The sequence below is a fragment of the Pleurodeles waltl genome, chromosome 9 (assembly GCF_031143425.1).
Source record: "Pleurodeles waltl isolate 20211129_DDA chromosome 9, aPleWal1.hap1.20221129, whole genome shotgun sequence".
Lineage (NCBI taxonomy): Eukaryota > Metazoa > Chordata > Amphibia > Caudata > Salamandridae > Pleurodeles > Pleurodeles waltl.
In genome coordinates this window covers 419274747-419300509 of record NC_090448.1, presented here as the reverse complement: position 1 = coordinate 419300509, position 25763 = coordinate 419274747, and the positions used below count along the sequence as shown (strand labels likewise).

At 46.3% G+C, this 25763-nt stretch overlaps 1 protein-coding gene across 3 annotated transcripts in view; it reads left to right on the top strand.

Moving 5' to 3' along the window:
* The window catches only part of SPTBN4 (spectrin beta, non-erythrocytic 4), a 1652494-nt gene that overhangs the window by 1476902 nt on the left and 149829 nt on the right, over positions 1–25763 (top strand). For all 3 annotated transcript variants that reach the window (XM_069207217.1, XM_069207216.1, XM_069207218.1), the window contains 2 exons: positions 15508–15791; positions 16086–16259. In XM_069207217.1, the coding sequence (XP_069063318.1) occupies positions 15508–15791; positions 16086–16259 (458 nt within the window). The remainder of the gene's footprint in view (positions 1–15507; positions 15792–16085; positions 16260–25763) is intronic.

Here is a 25763-nt window from a genome sequence, read left to right as displayed (position 1 = left end):
AAGGCCATTATGTCTTCCACCTCTGGTGATCACAGTCATAACGAGTGCTTGCATTCTAGGGTGGGGAGCACATCTGGGGGATCTGGAGATCAAAGGCCTTTGGTCTCCAGTAGAATAGATGTTTCACATCAATCTGTTGGAGTTACGGACGATAATGTCTGGCTTAAGGCCTTCCTCCCATCCATTTGCGGTCATTCGGTACAAATCTTGACAGAACACTACCGTGAAGTGATACATCAACAAACAGGGAGCTGTAGGGTTGTACCTTCTCTGCTGAGAAGCTTTGCGGCTCTGGTCCTGGGCTCAGGACCATCAGATTTGCATAGTAGCAAACCATTTGGCTGGAGTTCTCAACGAACATGCCGACTGTCTCAGTCAGCACTTATCGGCCGATCATGATTGGCATCTCCATCCGGAGGTAGTTCTTCATGTCTTCCAGTTGTGGGGAACGCCTCATATAGACTTGTTTGCCACTCACGAGAATGCGCACTGCCCGCTGTTCTGCAGCCTCCAGTATCCAATGCAAGGGACATTGAGGGACGCGTTTCAGTTGAGCTGGAGCAACCAGCTGCATTACGCCTTTTGAGAACCAGGGTGGCTTTCCTACCTAAGGTAGTAACACCTTTTCATTTAGGACAGTCTATCACCCTTCCGTCCTTTTACCCGCCTCCCCATCCATTGAAGGAGGAGGAAAGGCTGCATTGTTTGTATCTGAAGAGGGCCCTGAGCTTCTATGTAGAAAGGACGGAAGATCAGCTGATGATCAGCTCTTCATTGACTATGTGGGCAAGATGAATGGAAAAGCTATCTACAAGAGAACTCTGTCAAGGTGGGTCATTCTTTGCATAAAGATATGCTATTCGCTGGCAAATAAGGATTCTCTTGAGTGCATCAGAACTCATTCGACCAGAGCAAAGTCTGCCACTTCTGCTTTGGCTAGAGGTGTGCCTGTTGTTGATATTTGTAAAGCAGCAACTTGGCCTTCCCTCCACACTTTCGCAAAACATTATTGTTTAGACTCAGAAGTGAGGAGGGATGGTCATTTTGCTCATTCTGTGTTACAGGATGTCCTGGGTTAACCAGTCAGGCACCCACCTACTAGTGAGGGACTGCTTTGGTATTTCTATTCAAAAGATGAGGAATCCACAGGTAGTTGTGTCCATCAGAAGAACAAGTAATTTACCGTTGGTAACGCTTTTTCTGGTGGATACAGTATCTACCTATGGATTCCTCACGGTACCAGCAATCTCCCCGTTGCCTGTCTGGTCATAGCAAGAATAATGTTGGTTGAATATATATATATATATATATATATATATATATATATATATATATATATATGGAATGTTTATATAATGATGTGTAGATATGAATATATATAAAAGATTTTTATGTATTGAGTTCGCACATGTTGTTCTTGTAATTTTGGTATTTGAAACTGACAGCACAGCGATGAGGACTTCTTACGGTGTTGCATGCGGAGTCATGCTATTGTGATGTCCTAGTCGACGTGGAAAGCTATAAAGAAATTTATGTCTAATGCTGGTGCATTGGAAGAAATTAAAAGGTACTGTATCCACCAGAAAAAGCGTTACCGAAGGTGAGTAGCTTGTTCTTCAGTGACATCACCTTCGATTCCACATTGTCTTTTTTCTTTGTTGCTTAGCTACACAGTGGTTACCAACTATCTCCAGTTCAACCAGATTCTTATTTTGTCATCTTATGCTGATGGTCATAACTGGCTTCTTACTTTAAGTAGCAATGACAGTGCAAAAGCTGCACCTACAGCTTTCTGAGCCATCTCTGTCAGATGGGCTATGCTGGAGTGCATTGCAAACTCTTCCTAAAGGATATCCAAGTAATCATCAGACGCTTTACCCTTATGTTGTATACAGTTAGAAATTTCAGTCCAGTCAGTCTTCCCCCGACACATCCGCCCATCGCATTCTTTGCTCCACTCAATTCTTCTTCATTGCCAGGGTTAGTTTTAGGCCATTTACATTTTTGTTCCAATTTATCTCTCACTTCACTCAACACCACCAATTGCAGCAGCTGATTCACATCAGTGCAATTTGGTCTGCATGCTTCAAACACACTCTCAAGCTTCTCTTAAAATCAAGCAGAGTTTTCTATAATGTTAGGGAACTGTTTCTTAATGCACATTACGGAAGATATCCAAGGAATGTGAACCGCAGTTCTGTCCCGTCTGCCAGGTAGTCCCTCAAAGGAAGAGGAGCAGAAGGGGAGGGGTCCTCATCATCAGCATCACTTGAAAGGGGAAGAGGGAAGCGGCTCCTGGATAATTTAAACATTCTCTAGTGATGATGGGACTGTGTTCTTGGGGGTTTCTCCACTCAGATTGTATGTGCACTCTGGACCAATATAAAATAGTAGTATTATCCTCTGTCTAATTGCTCATATCCCTCTGTTGGGTGCTTTACTGTCAATCTGTTGGATCGCACCACTCGCTTGCAGTCTACTTCCTTGTGCTCCAGTACCCTGCGGTCCCACAGGGATTCTCGATTTCCAGGTGGATCTGTGGCTGCACCCACAGCACCTCCGACCAATGTGGGGATCAATTCTAACAGATCCTCCTCCCTCATGTCCTCACTCTCTTTCACCTTTTCATGTAGTTCAGTGTTCTGGTGTAATAAATTCGGGAAGAGGCTGACTGTGGAAGCAAAACCCTAACTGTTCCTACGATGACTAATTTAATACTCTATTTTCTCCTGGGTATTTTGCATACCAAGGACTTGGTATTCGTACTTAAAACGTTTGTGTGCCATCTCATGCTATTTTAAGAAGAGTGGGCTTTGCTTAGCATGTACCTTAATTTTAGGATCCTTCAGTTGCTTCTACAAATTTTCTAGCCGTTCTATGTTAAAGGTATTGTCTTCAGAAAAGGACTTCTTCCCGTTCTCATTAGTGAGTCCCACCCACCCTTGTAAATATATGCAGGTACGGGCAGTAGTCTATTTTATTTGCGGCTCACTACATTTAAAACTTTCAGCCCCATCACTGCTTTTTATTATTGGAAAAGGTTCTGCTGACCTGTGCCTGCAGCTCATCCCATGGATGGCAGTGGGGAGGAAATCAGAACACAAGCTAGGTTTCCCTCAGTCGTATTTCTTCTAACTGGTTTGGGGGTAGGTATGGGTGGTGTCGGAAAGTACCCTCTTTTTGGTATGGTGACTCCCAATTTTTGCCTCATACCAGTGTGTTTTGCCTGTGTTTACTGGGATCCTGCTAACCAGGACCCCAGTAACTGTGCTCTCTCCCTTTGGATTTGGTTGTCCCTAACTTTGTGCACCCCACAATTGGCATACTGGTTTTAGAAGGTACGCTCTTTCTTGGCATGGTTACCATATTTTCTGCCTGTTGTCATTGTGTTTAACTGTGTTCACTAGGATCCTGCTAATCAGGACCCCAGTCACTATGCTCTCTTCTCTAAATTTGGTTGCTACTAACATTTTCTTTCCACAATTGACATACTGGTTCTCCCATGTAAGTCCCTAGTATATGGTACCTAGGTACCCAGGACACTGGGGCTCCAAGGGATCCCTATGGGCTGTAGCAGTTATTCTGCCACCCATAGGGAGACCATGCAAAGGGTTCTGCAGGCCTGCCATTGGAGCTTGCATGAAATGGGTGCATGCATGTATTTTCACTACAGGTCACTACACCAGGTCACTATAAGTCACCCCTATGGTAGGCCCTCTTAGCCCAGAGGGAAGGGTGCAGGTACCTGTGTGTGAGGGCACCCCTACACTAGCAGAGATGCCCCCACAAACTCCAGATTCATTTTCCTGGACTTTGTGAGTGCGGGGACGCCATTTTACGTGTGTACTTGACATAGGTTACTACCTGTGTCCAGCTACATAATGTTAGCTCCGAACCTAGGCATGTTTGGTATCAAACATGTCGGAATCATACCCCAATACTGTTGCCAGTATTGGCTGTCTGATTCCATGCACTCTGGGGGATCCTTAGAGGACCCCCAGCTTTGCTCCTACCAGTTCGCAGGGTTTTACCGGGCATTAAGCGCTGCTGCCATCCTACAGATGGGTTTCTGCTGCTTGAACAGCTCAATCCCAGGAAGGCAGAACAAAGGATTTATTTTGGGAGAGGGAGGCAACACCCTCTCCCTTTGGCAATAGATGTTACATGGCTTGGGAGAGGTAGCCTCCCCAGCCACTGGTAAGCTTTGAAGGGCAGTCCCTGCTCTGGTGTAAAAATGGACAATGGAAAGGGGAGTTACCAATCCCCTGTCCATCACCACCCCAGGGGTGGTGCCCAAAGTTCCTCCAGGTGGCCACTTGGTTCTGCAATCTTGTATCCAAGGTAGGCAGAGGCCCCTGGTAGCATCTGAGTGGCCAGGTCAGGCATTTTTCTAAAGTCTTGAAAGTGCAGTTTTAATTGATGACAGGGTCAAGAATTGGCCCACTGACGGTTTTAAGAGACCTGGAACCAGGGGTAACAAAGGACGTGAAGCTGACCTGTGCTATAAAGTTTTGAAGATGATAGATGTCGTCAATACCTTTGTGGACATTGGTATGTTTAACTTGTTTTCACCTCTGACTAACACTTCATGAAATGTAGAGATGCACTGAAGGGGCGAGTGAGAGAGAGTTGGGGAACATCTCCCTGTACCCGTGGAAGATGTATCAGTGGTATGCCTGGAACGAGACCTGGTATAATGGCCTGCCCCATACGTTGATGGTGTCTGGAGCGATGCCTAGAATGGTGCCTTAAAGGAGAACAAGATCTGGTTCTCATAGGAGAGGTTGGTGGTGGTGTTGTAGGTGGTGGATGAGGCGGAGCCTGCTGTGGAGGAGGAAGCGTAGAAGGTATTGGTGTAGGGTCACTTGGCACCTTTCTTGATGGAGAATAAGTGCAAGAGTGGTCTGAATCTTAAGAACTATAGATTCGTCTCTGCTTTCTGCGCACTGTTTGAGGTGAAGACTCAGTAATCGACTTTGACCCTCCTTGCTCCCTCAAAGTCAACCTACTTCTTGACATTGTATGATGTTACTGCCTCACCGTTAGAAAATGCCTTGCTGACGTCAATCTTGTCCTTGCCGGTGAATGAACATGATGTGCCGACGTCAATAAGGACCTCGATGGACACCGGTGAAAGTGCCTCGACGTCAAAGGACGGTGTTGCCATCAGTCCTCTTCGGTTCAACATCAATCTGCGCCATTTCTTCGACGTTGACCGATGGAGAGACGGTGAACAGGTCGGTGCTGCACCTCTTCTCGACTGGGACTGATGACGTTTTTCAGCTCTTCTTTGACTGGAGCGCCCTCCAGAGGCCAATGACAGAGACCTGGTAGAGGACTATGCCTCTCCTCGCCCTGAGGTGCCACCTGTAGATTGAGTCTTCCGCTTTCTCTGCTCTTCCACACCCTGCAGGTGAATTTTCTCCCTGTCACAAAAGGTGCACCTGGAAAAGGTTTTGCAAACTTGGCACGAGTCAGGTATGTGGGAATCTAGGAGACAGAATACAAACTCTGTGAGGATCCGTCTTGGCCATTTTTCTCGCCCAGTCTGGGCACTTATTAAAAAGAGATTGTATTTGTGATAATATGAAACACAGATTCCTGTCAAGAAATGACAGAAAAAGGTGGTGAAAGACCAAAGACATTGAGGGAAAGATTTGTCAATGAAAATCAGAAGTCAGGAAAAAAAATTGGTCAGGCTTAATGCTCCAGGGTCCTGTCAGTAGGAGATGAAAAAAGAACTGAAGCAACTGCCACCAGCTGTGCATGATGGAATACTGGTGGACTCTGAAAACTTAAAGGCACTGTCGCTTTTTCAGCTTTGCAATGGCAGCCTATGGGGCTACTCTGTCCTCATCTCCTTCATCTCTATCTTGCAAAAGAGGTTTGTGAGGGGCATGCATTCTGCTGACACACTACTCTCAAATTATAATGTGCTGGTCCATTCTTTGATTTAAGGTGAGGAGTATGCATATAGGCAGCATTATCTGTCCATTTCTTAAGTGACTTTACAGGCCTTCCTGAAGAAAGGCGAAAACTTCCACTTAAGATGATATTTTGAAGAAGTGCTTGGGTCCCTGCACGTGGGCAGGACTATTCAGTGCTTATGACTTTCCATGGAAATTCTCCTATGAGAGAACTGGAGTTACAGGAAAGAAACCCTTCTTTTCTCTTTATCCACCTAATGTCAAGAGTCCATGAAGTCATTATGTTCTAGACAAAAACCTTAGTTGATGTCTCACTCTTTGGTGGTTTCTGTGTTTTTTCTGTGAACCTCTTTACTTTTTATTTATGCATCAGGCTTTTGGGGAAAGAAAATGCTTCAAGTTGATTTCAGCAAATTTTTATAGTTCAGCTTGCAATTGACACGGTCTCATCACAAATCCAGTTAATTGGTTGATTCTTTAGTTAAAATTATTTTTTACCATCATTCACGGCTGAGGAATCATACCACTTGTGGAAACAAAGGTGCAGTTATCTTTTTTGGAACCAATCTGGCAAACCATTTTAAATTCTGCTTTGTGTTCTTTGGTGGATACATTTCTACAACATTATGGCTTTGATAGCGAAGCCAAGGCTGACAACATTTGCAAAATAACATGTCTTTTCTTAAAGCGTACTGCAACGTCCATTTTCTTATCATATACTGTTTTTTGAGAGTAGAGTGAAGGAGGGATATTCAAGGGTTGAAAGTTAGCAGAATACTGAGACCAATATAATAAGCAACACATAGATACTAAAGCGGTGTTTCATCGAACCATTGTTTATACTGTATGAAGTACACTAGGCTGCCTTTAGTTATATTTTACTGTATGTCATGTCTTAGGGGGTCATTCTGACTCCCGCCGGCCGTGGTATCCGCGGTGCCGGCGGGAGCGCCAGAAGACCGCCGCGGTTATTCTGGGTTTCCCGCTGGGCTGGCGGGCGACCGCCAGAAGGCCGCCCGCCAGCCCAGCGGGAAACACCCTTCCACAAGGATGCTCCGAATGGAGCCGGCGGAGTGGAAGGGGTGCGACGGGTGCAGTTGCACCCGTCGCGATTTTCAGTGTCTGCATGGCAGACACTGAAAATCATGGTGGGGCCCTCTTAAGGGGGCCCCTGCAGTGCCCATGCCATTGGCATGGGCACTGCAGGGGCCCCCAGGGGCCCCACGACACCCCATACCGCCATCCTTGGCCGCCAGGAACAGGATGGCGGTATGGGGGTCGGAATCCCCATGGAGGATTCCCCAGGGCAGCGGAAAACCGGCGGTACACCGCCGGTTTTCCGTTTCTGACCGCGGCTGTACCGCCGCGGTCAGAATGCCCTTGGGAGCACCGCCAGCCTGTTGGCGGTGCTCCCGAAGTCCCCGGCCCTGGCGGTCCATGACCGCCAGGATCAGAATGACCGCCTTAGTCTTTTTTCCTCTGTAGGCATGAGTGGAGAGAGGTACTCAAGAAAAGACAGTGGCTGGACTGAAACTGGGTGCTGGTCAGATTAAGAATACTTTGGAAGTTTCAGGCTTTGAAATCATTATTTAAACACATTGTAAGGTATCAAAATGTTAGAAAGGCTTCTCTGCAACACCGGTTTGATTACCTAGAAGGTGGACTTTCCATTCTTTTTCAAATGATTTTTAATGAGATTTTGAATTTTTTCAGACATATGACACTCTTCCTCAAATGACATTACAACAGAGAAGTATAAAGCATCATTACTCCTGTATTGGAACTTTCATAGATTCACATGCTTGAATCATTCCTCATCATCGAGATGGGAGCCCCTGGTACATTAAAACAGCAATATAGAAGCAACTACAATTGAAAAAGGCCCAAAGGCTTTCACCTTAGTAGCCTATCCTTGTCTCTATGAGTAAAAAGGGCCAAAGCAAGTCCCAGCCAATCAAGCTTCCCTCCCTCTAGAACCCTCCAGTCAGAAGCTCCATTCCCTCAGATTTTCTACTGCTAGGGAGTCTCCACTGAGCTCTGCTCACTCAAATCTCCAAAGGTCTTTTTCTAGGCCTTTTTTCACAAAGGAAAGATTTCTTCAGCAAGTAAGGCTTTAGTTTTTTCCCTGGCCTAAGGGAATTCTATTTTCTTAAAGATTCAACATGTCAGACAAGGAAAAGAAAAGCCTTTTTAGAACCTGCAAAGCCTGTGGAAAAAAAAAACTTCATTTTGAGGATCCACACAAGGACTGCATTTATTGCCTCTATCCTGATCATGTAGCCAAGGATTGTAAGGTATGCAGAACTTTTTCTAACAAAACCCTCAAAGACAGGGAGGGTAGGCTACTAATTTGGCTACAGAAAATGAAATCCAGATCAAACCCTGTTTCTGGTTCTGATAGTGAGGAATCCTCCTCTTCTTCAAGAAAGTTTCAAAAAAGGGGCAGATCTCCTCAGGCTCATCATTCTGAGGATCCACCTAAAAAAGCTCTCAAAAAGACATAACAATTTCTTCTAAAGCTTACAGCCCTTCCAGTTCTCCTCACAGGAGGTCTACATCATCCAAAAGAGACTCTAAAGAGCGTTCTGTTTCCTCAGAATGCTGAAAAAAAGCCTTTTCTGAGTCTCCAACACCACTTCCTATGGTAAAACACACCTTCAAGAGATCATCTGGAAAAACAATGACGACAACACTGTTGACGACAGCATCGTCGACGACCACCCCGTCGACGGCAGTGTCGAAAGGAGTGTATATGGCCTCATTGTTGACTGCCACAACGTCCACTGTCTCTACGGCAGCTTCTGCATCAACGATGATCATCTCAACTACGTCCTTGTCGACGGGTTTCGTGGTCACATCATCGACATGCCCATCGCTTCTCCTCTGTCGACGAAACCGTCGGTGAGACCATCGATGCTGTTATCGTCATCGACCGCCTCGTCGACAAGACTTTCTCCATCATCACAGCTGACTCCATCGACGACGTTGTCGACGATGCTGTCGACGTTACCGTCGACGACAGTTAAAAGATATTAAAAAAATCTGATTTGCTCTCGACATTGATTACATCACCAAGTAAGGTATCAGCATTGATACCTACACATCTTTTACAGGAGGAGGATTCAGAGGATGAGGGCCCGTTTGGGATTGCACATAGCCCTTCAGAACTGCATGTGAAGTGCCAGGATGTGGAAGAGGATATTCAGCATGATCCCCACTCATTTTATTCACAGGCACAGCAGTATCCTTATCAGGAGCAAATGGTCCCTTTGCCGGGATCTCTCATAGCGGACTTACAGTTGATGTTAGACGACTACAGAAGGCGATTTCCGCCAGCCGGCTCGGAAGTGCAGCAACCATCTATATCACCTTCTGTGCCTCTTCCTTCCACTCCTGTTCATCTTGGGGTACCAGCGTTACATGTACCACCACAGACACCAATTTCAGTTCCAACACAAGATCTGTCTTCATCAGTGGACAACAGAGAGGAGGGAGTATTGCCGGATGCAATAACAGAATGGGATGATTATCAGATTCCTACTCCGTCCTCACCTTCTCCTGTCCCAATAGATTCCTCTCCAGGTGACATTGGAGGTTTTCACAATTTGCTGGAAAGAGCGGCAAAGAGGTTTGAACTGCCCATGCCAACAAAGCAAATGGATTGTTTCCTTTATGATTTTAAAGAACCTTTCCAAAAAAGTGTAAAATCGATGCCAATAGTGCAATATATATGGGATGAAGGCATCAAGGTAATGAAAAACCCGGCTACCGTCACTCCTGTCTTGCCTCGTCTTGACAAGAAATATAAGGCACCGGAAGACTCTCCGGTCTGCCTTACGGGGCACCCCAAACCGGACTCAGTCATTGCCCATGCTGCGCAACGCAGGTCCAGAAACCCTTCAGCGCCAATATCTGCTCCACCAGACAAGGAGGGTAGAAAGCTGGATAATATAGGGAAGTGTTTCTCTTTGATGTCTTCTCTTATGATAAGGGCCTCTAACTCTTTGGCTATCATAGGCAGATATGACAGGCAATTATGAGCAGACATTGCTCCCTACCTAGATCAGCTACCAGAGGAATCAAAGAAAGAGGCGAAGAAAATCTTGCAGAAGGGGGAAAGGTCTCCTGCTGAGGTTATAGATGGAGCGATGGATATCGCTACCACAGAGTTTCGGCAGCTGGCAGGGGCGGCTGTTCTAAGAAGGCAGGGTTGTCTCCGTGCAACTTCGTTTAGACCGGAGGTTCAACATAAGATTCTGGACTTCCCTTGTGATGGAGAAGCCCTATTCGGAAAGCACATTGACGACGCACTTCAGTCCATAAAGACCGACACAGCCAGGCCCCTTGGCACGCTGCAGTTTAGAATGCAGCCTTTTTGGGGGCTAGAGGTCTGGGGTATTCATCTTATAGAGGAGGCTTCCAACAATACATATACCCCTCAGTCTCCGCTGCCACTCAGTCCTTTCGTTCCCAGTAGCAGCTGAGGCTGCACCTGCAAGCAGCATATTCAAGAACATCGCAAAGGGGAAAAGCAGGAAGGTAAGGGAAGGACACAGGACGCAGACAATTATTTTTTTTGTGACTCCGGCTACAAACCTTTTCTTGGAGAAAAAAATAGGGGGAAGTATTTCCCGCTACTTTTGCAATTGGCAAAAGATAACATCTGACCAATGGGTCTTAAACCTGATTCAATTTGGCCATACTTTAGAGTTCCTGCAGTTTCCTCCTGCAAGACCCCCCTTCCACGAATGGTGAGGCACTTACATTTGCTCAAACAGGAAGTCGACTCAATGCTCCTCAAGGGAGCTATACAGAGAGTTCTGCATCAGGACAAAAAGAGGAGATTCTACTCTCGGTTCTTCCTGATTCAAAAGAAATGGAAAAGTTGGTGCCCTATCTTAGACCTTAGCGATCTCAATACTTATCTCAAGAAGCAGTCATTTCGGATGATTACAGACATCCTGTCCCTTCTCAATCCAGGAGATTTCATTTGCAGGACGCTTATTTCCAAATCCCTATACAGCCTTCCCATAGGAAATATCTCAGATTTGTAGTAGCCGGAGAGCATTTCCAGTTCAAAGTACTTCCTTTCCTTCTAAGATCGGACCCGAGAATCTTTACCAAAAGTTTGGCTCCAGTCGCAGCCTTCCTCAGAAGGCAGAACCATCAGGTCTTCCCGTATTTGGATGATTGGCTGGTCAAGGCCAAGTCCAGATCTCGGGCACTGAGGTCCACATGCACCTACGTGGAACTGTTTACAAATCTCGGCCTAACCGTCAAATCAGACTTCCAGCCCTTAAGAAGAAGAACATTTTTGGGGGCAATATTGGACACATCCACCAACAAGACAACTCCTACAGAAGAGAGGCTGAAAAAGCTCATGTCCCTGGCAGGGCTCCTGCAAAAACAAAAGTATGTTTCAGTTCCCTCTTCAAGTTGAGAAACCAGGAAAGATTTGACCCCCACCCGGGGTCTCCTTCCCAGCGGTGGAGGGACACCCTTTATGTCCTCAGGGTCAATTTAGCAGAGAGTTCACAAATCAGACGGAGTCACCAACTGGAGGAATAAAGAGAAGTTTATTACATGGATTATAGCTTGAGCTAATACAGAGTCCCAGGACAGTCAAGTGACTATCCTACGGAGGCTGCCCCTTCACTCTGGGGTACCAAACCTTATATACACACAAAACTGCTTAGTCAGAGGGCAGCTCCACCCCTAGCGTATTCAAGGTCCTCTACGGCCTTCACAATATTTCAGGGATACACGTGTGGTGGGAGAAGGTACAGATGCAGCTGGAAGGACCTATACAAACCTGTTCTGGCAGTTACTGATTAAGCACAACAGTTCTCTGAACTGTAATTGGAAAAAGGAAATGGCAGTGATAAGCAGATTGCAGCCCAAGGCTGCGAGCACAAGGTCAATCATCAAAGTTCAGGAGGTTTGTCGAGCACATGGCAACATAATAAAGATAAACAGATGCCTAGCAGCTATGGTGTATGATTAACTTTATGTACATTTTCTCAAAGTCCCTGTTGGGAATGATGTCCTCCTGCATTCCACTGGTACCATTCTGCCGTCTCAGAATGAGACCCCTCCAGGAACAGCTAAACCTTCAGTGGTCACAGTTCAAGGGGTCTTTCAACGATATAATCAGGATAACAAAGCCCATGATATCATCTCTGGCTTGGTCGACTCAGGAGTCTCAACTGTCGGTGGGGCTTTCTTTTCTCCTCCAACCAGCTCCGTGGGTGATCGCTACCAATGCATCTCTTGAAGGTTGGGGAGTATTCCTCCAGCACTTACAAGTCAGGGGAAAAGGGAAGCCACATCAGAGGTCCTTTCACATCAATTATCTTGAATTGAAGGCAGTTCAACCAGCGCTCCACGCTTTTCTTCCAAAGATAGGCTCATCAGTACTCATTCGGACGGACAACACTACAACAATGTATTATATCAACAAGCAGGGAGGGACAAGATCTCTCCTCTCATCGAGAGAATCTCAGCGCATTTGGGAATGGTCTATCATGCAAAAGATAGACCTTCGAGTAGAACACGTCCCGGATGTTCAGAATGTCATAGCAGACTCTCTGAGCAGATCTCTATCATCCAACCACAAATGGGAACTGGATCAAGGAGTGCTGAATCGAGTTTTCTCCCTATGGGGAAAGCCAAACCTGGATCTCTTCGCCACCCCGCAGAATGCAAAATGCTGGTTCTTTGCAAGTCGAGATCACCATCGGGCTCCTGGGGGTATGTGTTTTCCATAGCATGGTCAGGAATTTATGCTTACGCCTTTCCTCCCATTCCACTCATATCGAGAGTTCTACCGAAGGTCAAGAGCGAACGCTGTAAACTTCTTCTGATCACTCCAGCATGGCCTCACCAGTATTGGTATACAAACTCCCGCTCCTTTCAGAGAGCCACAGCATCCCTCTACCAGTGATGCTGTCCCTACTAACAATGAGCAATGATCAAATTCTCCACCCGATCCAGCTTCACTTCACTTGACAGCCTGGCTCCTGAACACCATAAGTTTGCGCACCTAAATATTCCTTGCGACTGTAGAGTCATTCTCTCCAGAGCTGCAGCTGAAAGTACCAGCAAATGTTGTCGTCTGAAGTGGAAAAGGTTTTGCTCTTGGTGTAACAAGCTCAGGTACATCCTTTCTATTCATCGCCGGAGCAATTACTACCTTATCTTCTTCATCCCGCCAGATCAGGTTTGGCTTTCTCTTCGATAAGAGTCCACTTAAGCAGCAATTTCCTGCTGTAGACGTAAGGATAACGTACCTCCTTTGTGGTCCCAAGAGTCATAAAGCTATTTCTTAAAGGGCTGTTCCGATCTTTCCCTCCAGTCAGACCTCCTCCACCATCGTGGCAGCTTAACATGGTGTTGGCCCAATTAATGAAGCCTCCGTTCGAGCCAATTCACATGGCAGATTTAATTTTTTTATCCTGGAAAGTCGGTCTTCTTCTTGCGCTTACCTCAGCCAGAAGAGTGAGCGAGATCCAAGCATTCACTATACAAGACCCTTTCTTACAGTTCAAGAGAGACAGGGTAGTCTTACGAACAAATCCAAAGTTTATACCTAAAGTTCCTTCGGATTTCCATATTAACCAATCGGTGGTACTAAAGTCGCATTTCCCAAATCCATCAACACCGGCAGAAAAGGTTCTGCCTTCATTGGACGTTCAAAGGTGCCTAAAGTTTTATCTAGATAGAACTAGGCAATTTAGAAAATCAAATCAGTCTTTCGTAGCATCTAGTGCTCCTAGAAAAGGCCAGTCGTTGTCCAAGCAGGGGATTGCAAGACGGATAGCCTCTGCTATTAACTATTGTCATACAGCAGCAGGAAAACCTTTACAGGGACCAACTCATGCACACTCAACAACGAAGATGGCTGCATCCACGGCGCTCTTCGCAGGAGTGCCCATTCAGGACATCTTCAGGGCGGCCACCTGGAAGTCAACGCATACATTTGCGAGGTATTACTGTTTATAAGAAACACAGCAGGATGATGTGGCGGTAGGACAAGCGGTTTGACGACATCTATTCCAGTAACGGTGAGCTGTTGTATTTATTCATTCCTTCTTTCCCACCAGCCCAGTTTGTTTTGCGCACATTGTATAGCATTGTTTCTTCCTTTGTTGATGTAGTATTTATTATTTATCAGACTACAGTGATGTTATTTTAGCATATTCATTGCTTATTTAATATTCCTTCTGTTCTTCTTGATCATATTTTCTTCAGTGATTATGGTTATATATATTATACAATGTGCTTCACTACTGCTTGCTATTCTGATTCAAGCGTGTGAATCTATGAAAGTTCCAATATTGGAGTAAGAAAATTAGTTACTTACTTGTAACTGTAGTTCTCCAGTATTGGAATCTTTCATAGATTCACATGCTACCCTCTCTCCTCCCCTGGGAAGCTCACCGTTACCCGTACTCTTCAGATACTCTGGCACTCGTGCTTTGGAAGATCTGAGGAAATGGAGCTTCACACAGGAGGGTTCTAGAGGGAGGGGAAGCCTGATTGGCTGGGACTTGCTTTGGTCCTTTTTACTCATAGACACAAGGATAGGCTACTAAGGTGAAAGCCTTTGGGCCTTTTTACATTGTAGTTGCTTCTATATTGCTATTTTAACGTACCAGGGGCTCCCACGACGGGGAAAGATTCAAGCATGTGAATCTATGAAAGATTCCAATACTGGAGAACTACAGTTAAAGGTAAGTAACTAATTTTCTTAAAGTTCATACAATATGCATGGCAAGTAGCATGGAAAGGCATAAAAAACAACCACTGGATTCGTGTTGTGCTACTATAGTTAGGTAGGTTAGATGAAGATAATTGTTATTGGAGTAAATGAGGTTTGGTTTAGTAAGCCTCAGGGTTATGGTATCAGGGAAAGTCAAAACAAGTTGCAATTTTCGTGTAACCACCTTTCCGTTTGAAGTTTCTCAGATGATTTCCAGTTTTTGATGAGGAACTTTTTTAGAAGCTTCATTATCTTTCAATAACCTCACAAAATGTGGAAATTTAAATTAAGTCAAACTACTGATTGTTGGAAATGCCAAATATCTGCGGTGAATATGCTTCACATACTTAAAAGTTGCAACATAGTACCTGAACTTTTGTAACCTAGTGGCTTTTTTAGTGAGTGGCAAAGTTAATGGAAGGTAACCCTTTGAGAGCTGAGCTTGATTTCCTTGACCCAGGACCATTCAGAATCTCTCAGGTATCTTGGACGTGTATGACATTCTAGGAAGTCCAGCAGTACACAATTCATCTACTACAATTTTTATTAACCAGTTTCAAAATCTAGAATATATGTTTTGGTTAACAAGTCAAAATCTAGTTGCGTATAATGTCACTTCCCATCTTGTAGTCAAAAATATTCTGCTGATAACAAAATCCATAAAAAAATGTGCTAGTTGCACAAGAGTGCAGAAGGTGCATTGAAGGACAAAATAAGAAAAACCTGCATGACTTGCAGTGTCTTGCATGAGCATGCAATTCTACTGTATGATCAATAGTTCTGTTTCCCTACAAAATGTTCACCTCATTCTCTGCACAGGTGCGTGAAAAAGATGCCCCATCTCGTATGCCAAATGGCATTGACAAGCTCCCAGAGAGAACAACAAGGCCTGACCGACCACGGGCCAGAGATCGTCCAAAGCCAAGAAGACGACCACGCCCCAAAGATCCCAACCAGCCTCCTGGAGAAGCCCGAAGGTCTCGCTCAGCGCCAGCTCAGACTAATGTTCCTCTGCTGCCACCCCCAACTCACACTGTCCAGCAGGAAGGCCTTCTACTCCGGAAGCATGAACTCGAGGGACCAAATAAGAAGGCCTCCAACAGGTGGGGGCACGTTTCAGCTTTATTATTCGACAATGACCAACTAGTATGTAAATGTGCAGATTAACTTTGCAATATATAAAAGTAACAAGGGTAAAAGAATGTGACAGACCTTATACTGTGAGTAGAAATTAGGCATAAAATGTTGACCTGCCACAGATAATGAAGTGCGATGTTCTGGGTTGGTTTATCTAATCAGTTTACCAGTTAAGATATGTATAATGACAGATAATAGTCCTTGAACCTAGCCTTCCATTCTTATTCAGTAACGTTATTCCAATCATTATTGTGATGCAGGTCCTGGGTAAACTTGTTCTGTGTGCTCAGCAAGGGTGATCTTGGGACATACAAGGACTCCAAGAGCCAGTCCTCTGGGACCACCTATGGAGGTGAAGCCTTGATTAGCCTGCACAACGCAGTCTGTGAAATCGCCAATGACTACAAGAAGAAGAAGAATGTGTTTAAACTGAGGTAACTTGCAGTCCTTTGAGGCAACAGCATGTGCCCAGGGCTGCTGTTTACATACATTGTGTTAAACACTTTATGGAACTCTCACATAAACATTGAAAACATTGAAATACCATTACACAGTTTAGACTGTGGGAACCTGGGAAGCTAGCTGTGCTGAATTACCTCACATGTTACATCACTCATGACATGTACTATGCCATCATTGTTAACATCAATGAGGACATCTGAAATAACATCATTGACAGAGATGTGTACATCGGTTGCACCTGTTCTAGTTACTACAGTTAACTGGTGAATTTCAGTGTTTATTTTAGTGTAAAATGTTATTTTTTAACTGACATTTTCTCCTAGTTATAACGTCACTTTATCCTTTTCTCAGTGAATATATTTATATATATATATGTGTATATACGTGTGTGTGTGTGTGTGTGTGTGTTTATCCACACACACTATTCTGTGCAAGAGCAAAATCATTGAGGTAAGAATTATGTTTTTTCCTATTTTAGCTCCCAGTGGAAAAAATGCAATATTGCTTATACCTGCAGTCAAAATTGCTGAACAGATTTACACCAAACGTGACATGAATATAGAATCAGACTCAGCAAGTGTGGTTTTGATGGTCTGGTGTAAATCTACTTAGTAGTTTCTTGGGATTGATATTTAGAAAAGCTTTAGTGGTTTAACAAATTTCCATATCTAATAAGAGAATTATTGGATGAGGGAGCCTTTTCTCTTGTCCTCGTTTTTTTGGCCCGCAGATGCAAAGTCCCGTCTGTAGATCCAAAACCCTCTGATTCACTGACCGCAAGATAACATCTTCTCTTTCAGCTTTCATTAACAGCACAGTCCCAAAACAAATTTAGAAGGTCACGTTAGCACACCCTTATCTCAAGCCTTATACTATAATACACTCCCTCCAAAGAAATCCCAAAACAATTGCCCTGGTTGTGGGGTCCAGGGACTTTTTCAGATGGATACCTCTATCTCCGCATTTCCCACCTTAGAATGTCCCCTAGACACCAGACTAGATCCAGAGATTTTGTCACAGCAGTGCTACTGCTCCCCACCAGGTTGTATGTGGATTTATGTAAAATATTTTGATAGTGCACCACTAATTACAACGTATCATAAAAGTCCAGACATCATATAGTGTCACTTTTGTTCATTTAGTTATCTTCTTTTTATTCAACTTCTCTTTAGAACAAATTCATAAAAACATCAGCCAACGTGTTTCGTCCTCAACATAGGACTTCTTCAGGGCTGCAATGCAATAAGAATAATATCCTCATAGATTAAATAATAGAAATATAAAAAGAAAAACAACCTTAACCGTGTAGAAAACTAAGACATAATCACTAATAATAATAAGGGACAAAAACACAAAGAGGCAAGGGACAATTACATTCAATATTAAGCACCAAAACAAACTTATATACTTATATACAAAACAAATCTATTGCAAGGGAAACCAATCATTATAACTTGCCCTCACCTATAATGATAAAAACATGCAAATATATATATTACAGAAAAAAGAAAGTATAAAAAGTAAACAAAAAGTATATATATATATACATCGACATCCTGGGATTTGCTGCCTTAGGGACATGGATATGGGTCATAATACAGATGATGAACTTCACTACTTTCTGTGCTTGGCTTTTGACAACTATGGTGATCTTTTTCTGAGTGATTTCATTTTGGCATGGCAGATATGTGACAAAGAGCTGGCTCCACATCAGTTTTCTGAATCTGTGGGCTATTCATCTGGATCTGAAGCCCCTCCTCCTGTCATCAAGAATCAACTTCTGTAGGGTCTTGTGGGCAATATCTGATAGAGACTTCTAATTGCAAATTTCTTACCTTTGAATTTCCCCCAGGCTTCTCACTGGATTCGAAGAACTTTCTGAGTAGTACCCATGCGCATCGTTAGGTGACTTCTCCAGTTACTGGCATGCTTTCTCCCCCTACCATAGCTAAAGAGGAGGGAGCTTCCTATTCCATGGTGGTTAGACGAGCAGCTGAGGTCTTGGACCTTGAGTTGCCTTCTGTTGGTGTCAGGACTAACTTCCTGACAGAGGTGCTTCAACATGGAGCTTCCTCCTCAGAACCCATGCTCCCTTTTTAATGAAGCCCTCATGGATGTCCTACTGGGTACATGGTCCAAACCCAGAACAGGGGCTCCTGTGATTTCTCGCTGCCATTGCCCTGCTCAAGGGGACCCAAGCTTTCTGATGGATACACTACCTGTGGATTCCTCACCTAATGAATACTCCCATTGCGCCAGCATTCGACGGAAATCTTCTTCCTAGCTTCTGCACGTCGACGAGACCGTCACAACTGCCCATGCGACGCCACCTGACGTCATACAGGCAATAAGAAGTCCTCGCCGACGTGCCGACGTCAGTTCCCTTTTTTCCGTGCCATTCGAAACAGTTATCTTCGAGGGAGCTACTGTTGCTGTATCGACAGTTACAGTTTGTTTTTTGGTGATTTTTACTTTGCGAGGTTACAATGTCGCAAAGGAAGTCATGATTCAAGCCCTGCCGTGAGTGTGGTGGCAAAATGTCGGTAACGGACCCACATTCTGACTTCTTGTGGTGTCTTAGTTCCGACCATGATGTTGATAAGTGCGATTCTTGTCAACATATGAATCCTAAGGCCCTGAAAGAGCGTGAGGCCAAGCTTTTTCTTGCGAAGTCGAAAAAGAAGGAGAAGAAACATCATCGGAAGTCGTCGTCACCGAAGTCTCATCGGCATCATCGGGACTCCCGGCGTCGTCGAGATTCACGGCGCCGGTCGAGTAGGGAGAGGTCTCAGTCGAGGTCTCCATCAGCTCGGCGTCGGAAGACTTGGGAAGTCAGTCCCACTGTCACTCCCCAGCCGACGACGCCGTTACCATCTCCGGCTTCAGCGACTTCACCCATGTCATCGGGCCATCCTCCTTCAGTGTTCGAGGTTCCGCAGCCTCAGATGTTTTCTCCGTCCTTGCAGACGTCGAGACCGGCGTCGGTGTCGCCTTCGAACCAGGCACCCCAGTACCCAGCTTTCCCGGCCCCTGGAGCTGACAGTACCACATTCCTGAATGCAATGTTTTCCATCTTCCAACAGATGGCTCCAGGTGGTGGACCGGCTGGTCCTTCGGGTCCTTTGGCCTTCAACATGGGTGCTCCGGCTCCACTTCGACTGGCACCCTTTATGCCCTTTCTCCCCCTGGGGAATGTAGGCTCGGCGCCGGTATCGGCTCCGGTGGCTTCGGCTCTGGTGGCTTCAGCACCGGAGGCTTCGGCTCCAGAGGCTTCGGCTCCAGAGGCTTCGATTTTTCAGCCAGTGACGCCGTCCAGACCTCCTCCGACTCCGGGACAGTCTTCACACCTTCCGGTTCCTCGTTCGGCGCCGAAGACAACTATGGTGCCTGTAGACTCGGCTTCTGACGGATCCGGCGATCGGCGTCATTCTTCGATGTCTGCTGACGCCATGTCGACGCCGAGGATAGAGAAGAGGCTACACTCGAGGAGGCTTGCTCTCTGCCTCCTTGAAGAACAGGAATACCAGAGGCAAGCCTTGGAGGAAGGGGAGATCGAGGATTTTCGTGAGGGTCTCCATGGACTTGACACTGCTAGTGTCCTAGATACCTCCCCTGAATGGGACTTGTCATCACCTGGGGAGTACACAGAGGAGGCGGCCACTTTTCATTCTGTTATCAGAAAGGCAGCTGGCTTCCAGGACCTCCCTTTGCCAGTGACTGAAGCCAAGCAGAACTTATTGACGGAAGTGTTGCACCCTGCCTCTACATCAGCAGAGCCACTTTTGCCTTTCAATGAAGCGCTACTGGACCCCATAATGGAAGTCTGGAAGAAGCCGGTGTCTTCTTCAGCCGTCAATAGATCTGTGGCTAGGAGGTATCGGGTTGCACCGGCTGACCCAGGTTTTCTTACCAAGCATCCAACACCTGAAAGCTTGGTGGTCCAGGTTTCCTGCTCAGCAAGGTCTGCTCCTGGGTCCTTTCCAGCTGTACCCTCGGATAGAGACTCCAAGAAGATGGACATGTCATCCAAAAAGGTGTCCTCAGCGTGTAGCATGGCATTGAAGTCCACCAATGCTACATGCATTTTAGGAAGATACATTTATGCCCTGATGGACGAGATTAAATCAACACACACAGAGGTTCCTCAGGAATTATTAAGCCTGGTATCTGACGCTCAGGCAGCTGCAACTCAGGTTATGCAATCTGGGTTGGAAACGACTGACTCGGTTGCTAGGGCAATGGGCACTGCTGTAGTTACGAGGAGGCAGGCCTGGCTTCGTAACTCAGGATTTTCCTCTGATGTGCAGTCGACCCTACTGGATCTTCCTTTTCATGGTGACAAGCTGTTTGGTGCCAATGCGGATTCTGCCTTAGAAAGGTTCAAACAGAGTAGGGCCACGGCCAAGTCGCTGGGTTTGCAAGCCACTTCTTCTACTTCCTCCAGATTTTTTAGGAGGTTTCGAGGATTTGGTCGTGGTTCCTCCTCCTCCTCCTTTCGAGGGAAATTCTAGCAACCCACCTCTGCTCTCTCCTATAGATCTTTCAGAGGGAGGGGTAGGGTCCGTACCAGGGGAGCCACTCAGCAGCACTCTGCCTCTTCCTCTTCCTCTGGAGGGGTGCAGCAGGGGAAGAAGCCTTAGGCTTCCACCAATTCCCACTCACTCCACTCCTGTAGGGGAGAGGTTACTGAATTTTCTCCACAAGTGGTAGGTCATAACATCAGACTCCTGGATTACCAGCATTGTGAGAAAGGGCTATACCCTTCCCTTTCGGGAGTTTCCGCACCCCATCCCTCCCCGCCCATTTTATTGTTCAGAAGAACACCTCCTGTTGTTAGAACAGGAGGTTCAAGTCCTCCTTTCAAAGGGTGCGGTGGAGTTGGTCCCAGAGCAGGAAAGGGGTCAAGGTTGTTACTCGAGGTACTTCCTGATTCCCAAGAAGGATGGTCGGTTGAGACCAATCCTGGACCTAAGGATCTTGAATTGGTTCCTCAAACAGGAAAAGTTCAAGATGCTGACCCTAGCTCAGGTGCTTTTGGCGTTGAACAATGGAGATTGGAGGGTGTCTGTCGACTTGCAGGATGCTTACTTTCATATCCCGATACTCAAGTCGCACAGGAAGTATCTCCGGTTTGTGGTGGGGTCGCAGCACTATCAGTTTGCGGTCCTCCCGTTTGGTCTTACTTCAGCACCTCGAGTCTTCACGAAGGTGATGTCGGTGGTTGCGGCAGAGCTCAGAAGGAAGGGGATAGCAGTATTTCCTTATCTAGACGACTGGTTGATCAAAGCCAGGTCTCCGGAGCTCGTGTTGCATCACCTGCAGTCAACAACCCAGTTGTTGTTCGACCTGGGCTTTTCGGTGAACATGCCCAAATCTCACCTAGAGCCCTCTCAGCGCCTCCTGTTCACAGGGGCAGTACTGGATACAACACTGAATCGAGCCTTTCCTCCGCCTCAGCGTATTCAGGACATTCAGGCGTTGGTTCCAATGTTTCAAAGTGGAGCGGTCATTCCAGTCCTCAAGGTCCTACGTCTGCTCGGTCTGTTTGCCTCCTGCATTCTGTTGGTCACGCATGCTCGCTGGCACATGAGGGCTCTTCAGTGGTGTCTCCGAAGGCAGTGGTCTCAACACAAAGGAGATCTCGAAGGCTTGGTGAGGATCTCCAGAGATGCTGCCACGGATTTGAAGTGGTGGATTGCGGACGGCAATCTTTCCCGAGGAAGGCCGTTCTCACAAGCTCCTCCAGTGACCACAGTAATAACGGATGCTTCCACTCTAGGGTGGGGAGCTCACCTGGGGGACCTGAAAATCAAACGTCTTTGGTCTCCAGTAGAACAGATATTTTATATCAATCTGTTGGAGTTACGGGCTGTACGTCTGTCTCTCAAGGCCTTCCTCCCATCCCTTTGCAGTCAGTCGGTTCAGGTCCTGACGGAAAACACTACCGCGATGTGGTATATAAACAAACAGGGAGGGGTAGGGTCGTACCTTCTCTGCAGAGAAGCTCTTCGTCTATGGTCCTGGGCAAAGGACCATCAGATATGCTTGGTAGCAAATCATCTGGCCGGGGTCTTGAACGTACGTGCGGACGGTCTCAGTCGCCATTTCTCGGCCTATCACGAGTGGCGTCTCCATCTAGATCAAGTCCGTCTAATCTTCCAGATGTGGGGGTTTCCTCAGATAGATCTGTTTGCCACCCGAGAAAACTCGCACTGCCCGTTATTCTGCAGCCTCCAGTATCCGGTACAGGGAGCATTGGGGGATGCGTTTCAGAGGACCTGGTGCGACCAGTTGCTTTACGCGTTTCCCCCCATACCCTTGATTCCTCGGGTATTGAGGAAAATACGCCAAGACCGGGCCCAAGTCATCTTAATAGCTCCGGATTGGCCAAGGAGGGTATGGTACACGGACCTTCTCCAACTCTCACTGTGCCCTCCGCTCCGTCTCCCTCTCAGGGCAGACCTCCTCTCGCAGTCGCAGGGGCAGGTTTTACACCCCCACCTACAGAGCCTGCACCTTCATGCCTGGAGATTGAACGGGGCAACCTGAGTTCTTTCTCTCTCCTGCCTGATGTAGTGGATGTGATCTTAGCGGCCAGGCGACACTCCACTAAATCTATCTATGCTAATAGGTGGGCTAAATTTGTGTTTTGGTGTGGAGAGAGGCAGATTGATCCCTTACGTGCTCACTTGTCGGATGTTTTATCCTTTGCATTGTTTGTAGCACAGAGGGGTTGTGCAGTGGCTACGGTTAAGGGATACTTGTCTGCTCTTTCAGCCTTTATTTGTCTTCCAGACCAGCCTTCTTTGTTTAAATCCCCTATAGTACTTAGGTTCTTGAAGGGTCTTTTGAATAAATTCCCTCCTGCTCCTTTCGTTATGCCTCAGTGGGATTTGAACTTGGTTCTAACTTTCCTTATGGGGTCCCCTTCTGAGCCTATGCACTCTTGCCCCTTGAGATTATTGGTCCTAAAGACGGTCTTTCTGGTTGCAATTACTTCTGCAAGGAGAGTGAGTGAGTTGCAAGCTCTATCTATAAAACCCCCTTATACATCTTTTTATGGGGATAAGGTGGTGTTTAGGACCAAGGCTGCTTTCCTTCCGAAGGTTGTTTCACCCTTTCATATGTCCCAGACGATTACTCTTTCCACGTTTTATCCTCCGCCTCATCCTTCAAAGGAAGAAGAGAGACTTCATCGCTTAGATCCAAGGAGGGCGCTAAGCTTTTATATAGACAGGACGAAGGATTTCAGGCTGGAGGATCAGCTCTTCATCGGGTACGTGGGACAGAGGAGAGGAAAGGCAGTCCACAAGAGAACACTCTCGAGGTGGGTTGTTCTTTGCATTAAAATGTGTTACTCTTTAGCAAAGAAAGAACCCCCTGATGGTATAAGAGCTCATTCCACCAGAGCTAAATCGGCCTCTTCGGCCTTGGCTAGGGGTGTTCCTGTGGTTGACATCTGCAAGGCCGCAACTTGGTCGTCTCTTCACACGTTTGCGAAGCATTACTGTTTGAACTCTTAGGTCAGAAGGGACGGCCATTTTGCACGGTCGGTGCTGCAGGATTTCTTGGTTTGACCATTCAGGCACCCTCCACCGAGTGCGGTACTGCTTTGGGACTCTATTCATTGGGTGAGGAATCCACAGGTAGTGTATCCATCAGAAGAACGAGTTACTTACCTTCGGTAACGACTTTTCTGGTGGATACATTAGCTACCTGTGGATTCCTCGCGGTCCCACCCGCCTCCCCGTTGCCTGTCTGGTCTAACCAAGTAATTCTTGTGTGTGCTCCTCTTGGTTTTGAGGACTTGTATATATTCTGTATATATGTTCATATGTATATATATATATTGCTCATATATTTATTTGTTTGTATTTAAAAAAAAAAAAAAAAAAAAAAAGAAGAATTGAGTGGTTAGAATGATGTAATTATTTAGAATATCATTAAATTTTGCAATTTGGTCTTTCATCTCAATGGCCTATTATTCTCAGGCACGTAAAAAAATGTTGGTACTGACGTCAGCGAGGACTTCTTATTGCCTGTATGACGTCAGACGGCGTCGCGTGGGCAGTTGTGACGTCCTCGTCGACGTGCAGAAGCTAGGAAGAAGATTTCCGTCGAATGCTGGCGCAATGGGAGTATTCATTGGGTGAGGAATCCACAGGTAGCTAATGTATCCACCAGAAAAGTCGTTACCGAAGGTAAGTAACTCGTTCTTCTGACACAAAACCCTACCTCTGAGAGCTTCTTTATCCAATCCTTTTTTTCCCCAGGGCACATTCCCTTCCGCACCCCTTGATAGTGAATCCAAAGGCTTGGACACACTTGGGAAGAAAACATTTTCTTCCACCAGCCTAGCATTGCGGGCTGTGAACACTGCATACCTTTTGGGCCATTACTCCCAAACGCTGTGGGATACGGTTGTGCAAGTGCTGCCCAGGTCCCATAGGAGGCCCTGGCTGTACTTTCTCAGGCAGTTGGCAAAGGGAGAGACGCAGCAAAACTCACAATTCGTTGCAGACTCAACACAACTGACTCGCTAGGTGGAGTGGTTTTGTCGACAGTGGCCCTGAGGCGCCATACCTGGATGACGACATCTGGCTTTTCATGGGATGTCCAGCCTACTTTGATGGACATGCATGCCATTTGATGGCACATGTCTCTTTGGAGAAAAGGCCGACTCAGTGCTCGAGTGCTTCAAGGATTCTCATGCTATGACCAGGTATTTAGACCCGCGACGGCCCCTTGTCTCTCTCAATCTGCCTTTAGCCCCTTTGGCCTCCAACCGCGTCCATTCCAAACCAGTCACCGTGCTGCACATGGTGCGTGGCTGAGGGCGTGGGATCCACCAACACTGTGGATCAAAGAGCAAGTGTCCTGGCCAGTCCAACACCCCGGGCCCGCCTCCATCCCCACAGCAGCCTCTAAGCCTTCTTAATCTGACTCCCCCATCAGGGGTGTAGGAAAGTGCCACTGTTGGCATGGTTACTCCCCACTTTTTGCCTAGTGTTGATGCTAACTTTGATTGAAAGTGTACTGGGATCCTGCTAACCAGGCCCCAGCACCAGTGTTCTTTCCCTAAAACTGTACCTTTGTTTCTACAATTGGCACAGCCCTGGCACACAGTTAAGTCCCTTGTGAAAGGTACCAAGGGCCCTGTGGCCAGGGAAGGTCTCTAAGGGCTGCAACATGTATTATGCCACCTTAGAGGGACCCTCACTCAGCACTTGCACACTGCTTTGCAGCATTTGTGTGCTTGTGTGTTGGTGGGGAGACAAAAACCAAGTCGGCATGGCAACCCTCTCAGGGTGCCATGCCCTCAAACCACTGCCTGTGGCATAGGTAAGTCACCCCTTTAGCAGGTCTTATTGCCCTAAGGCAGGGTGCACTATACCACAAGTGAGGGCATAGCTGGATGAGCAATATGTCCCTACAGTGTCTAAGTCCATTCTAAGACATTGTAAGTGCAGTGTATT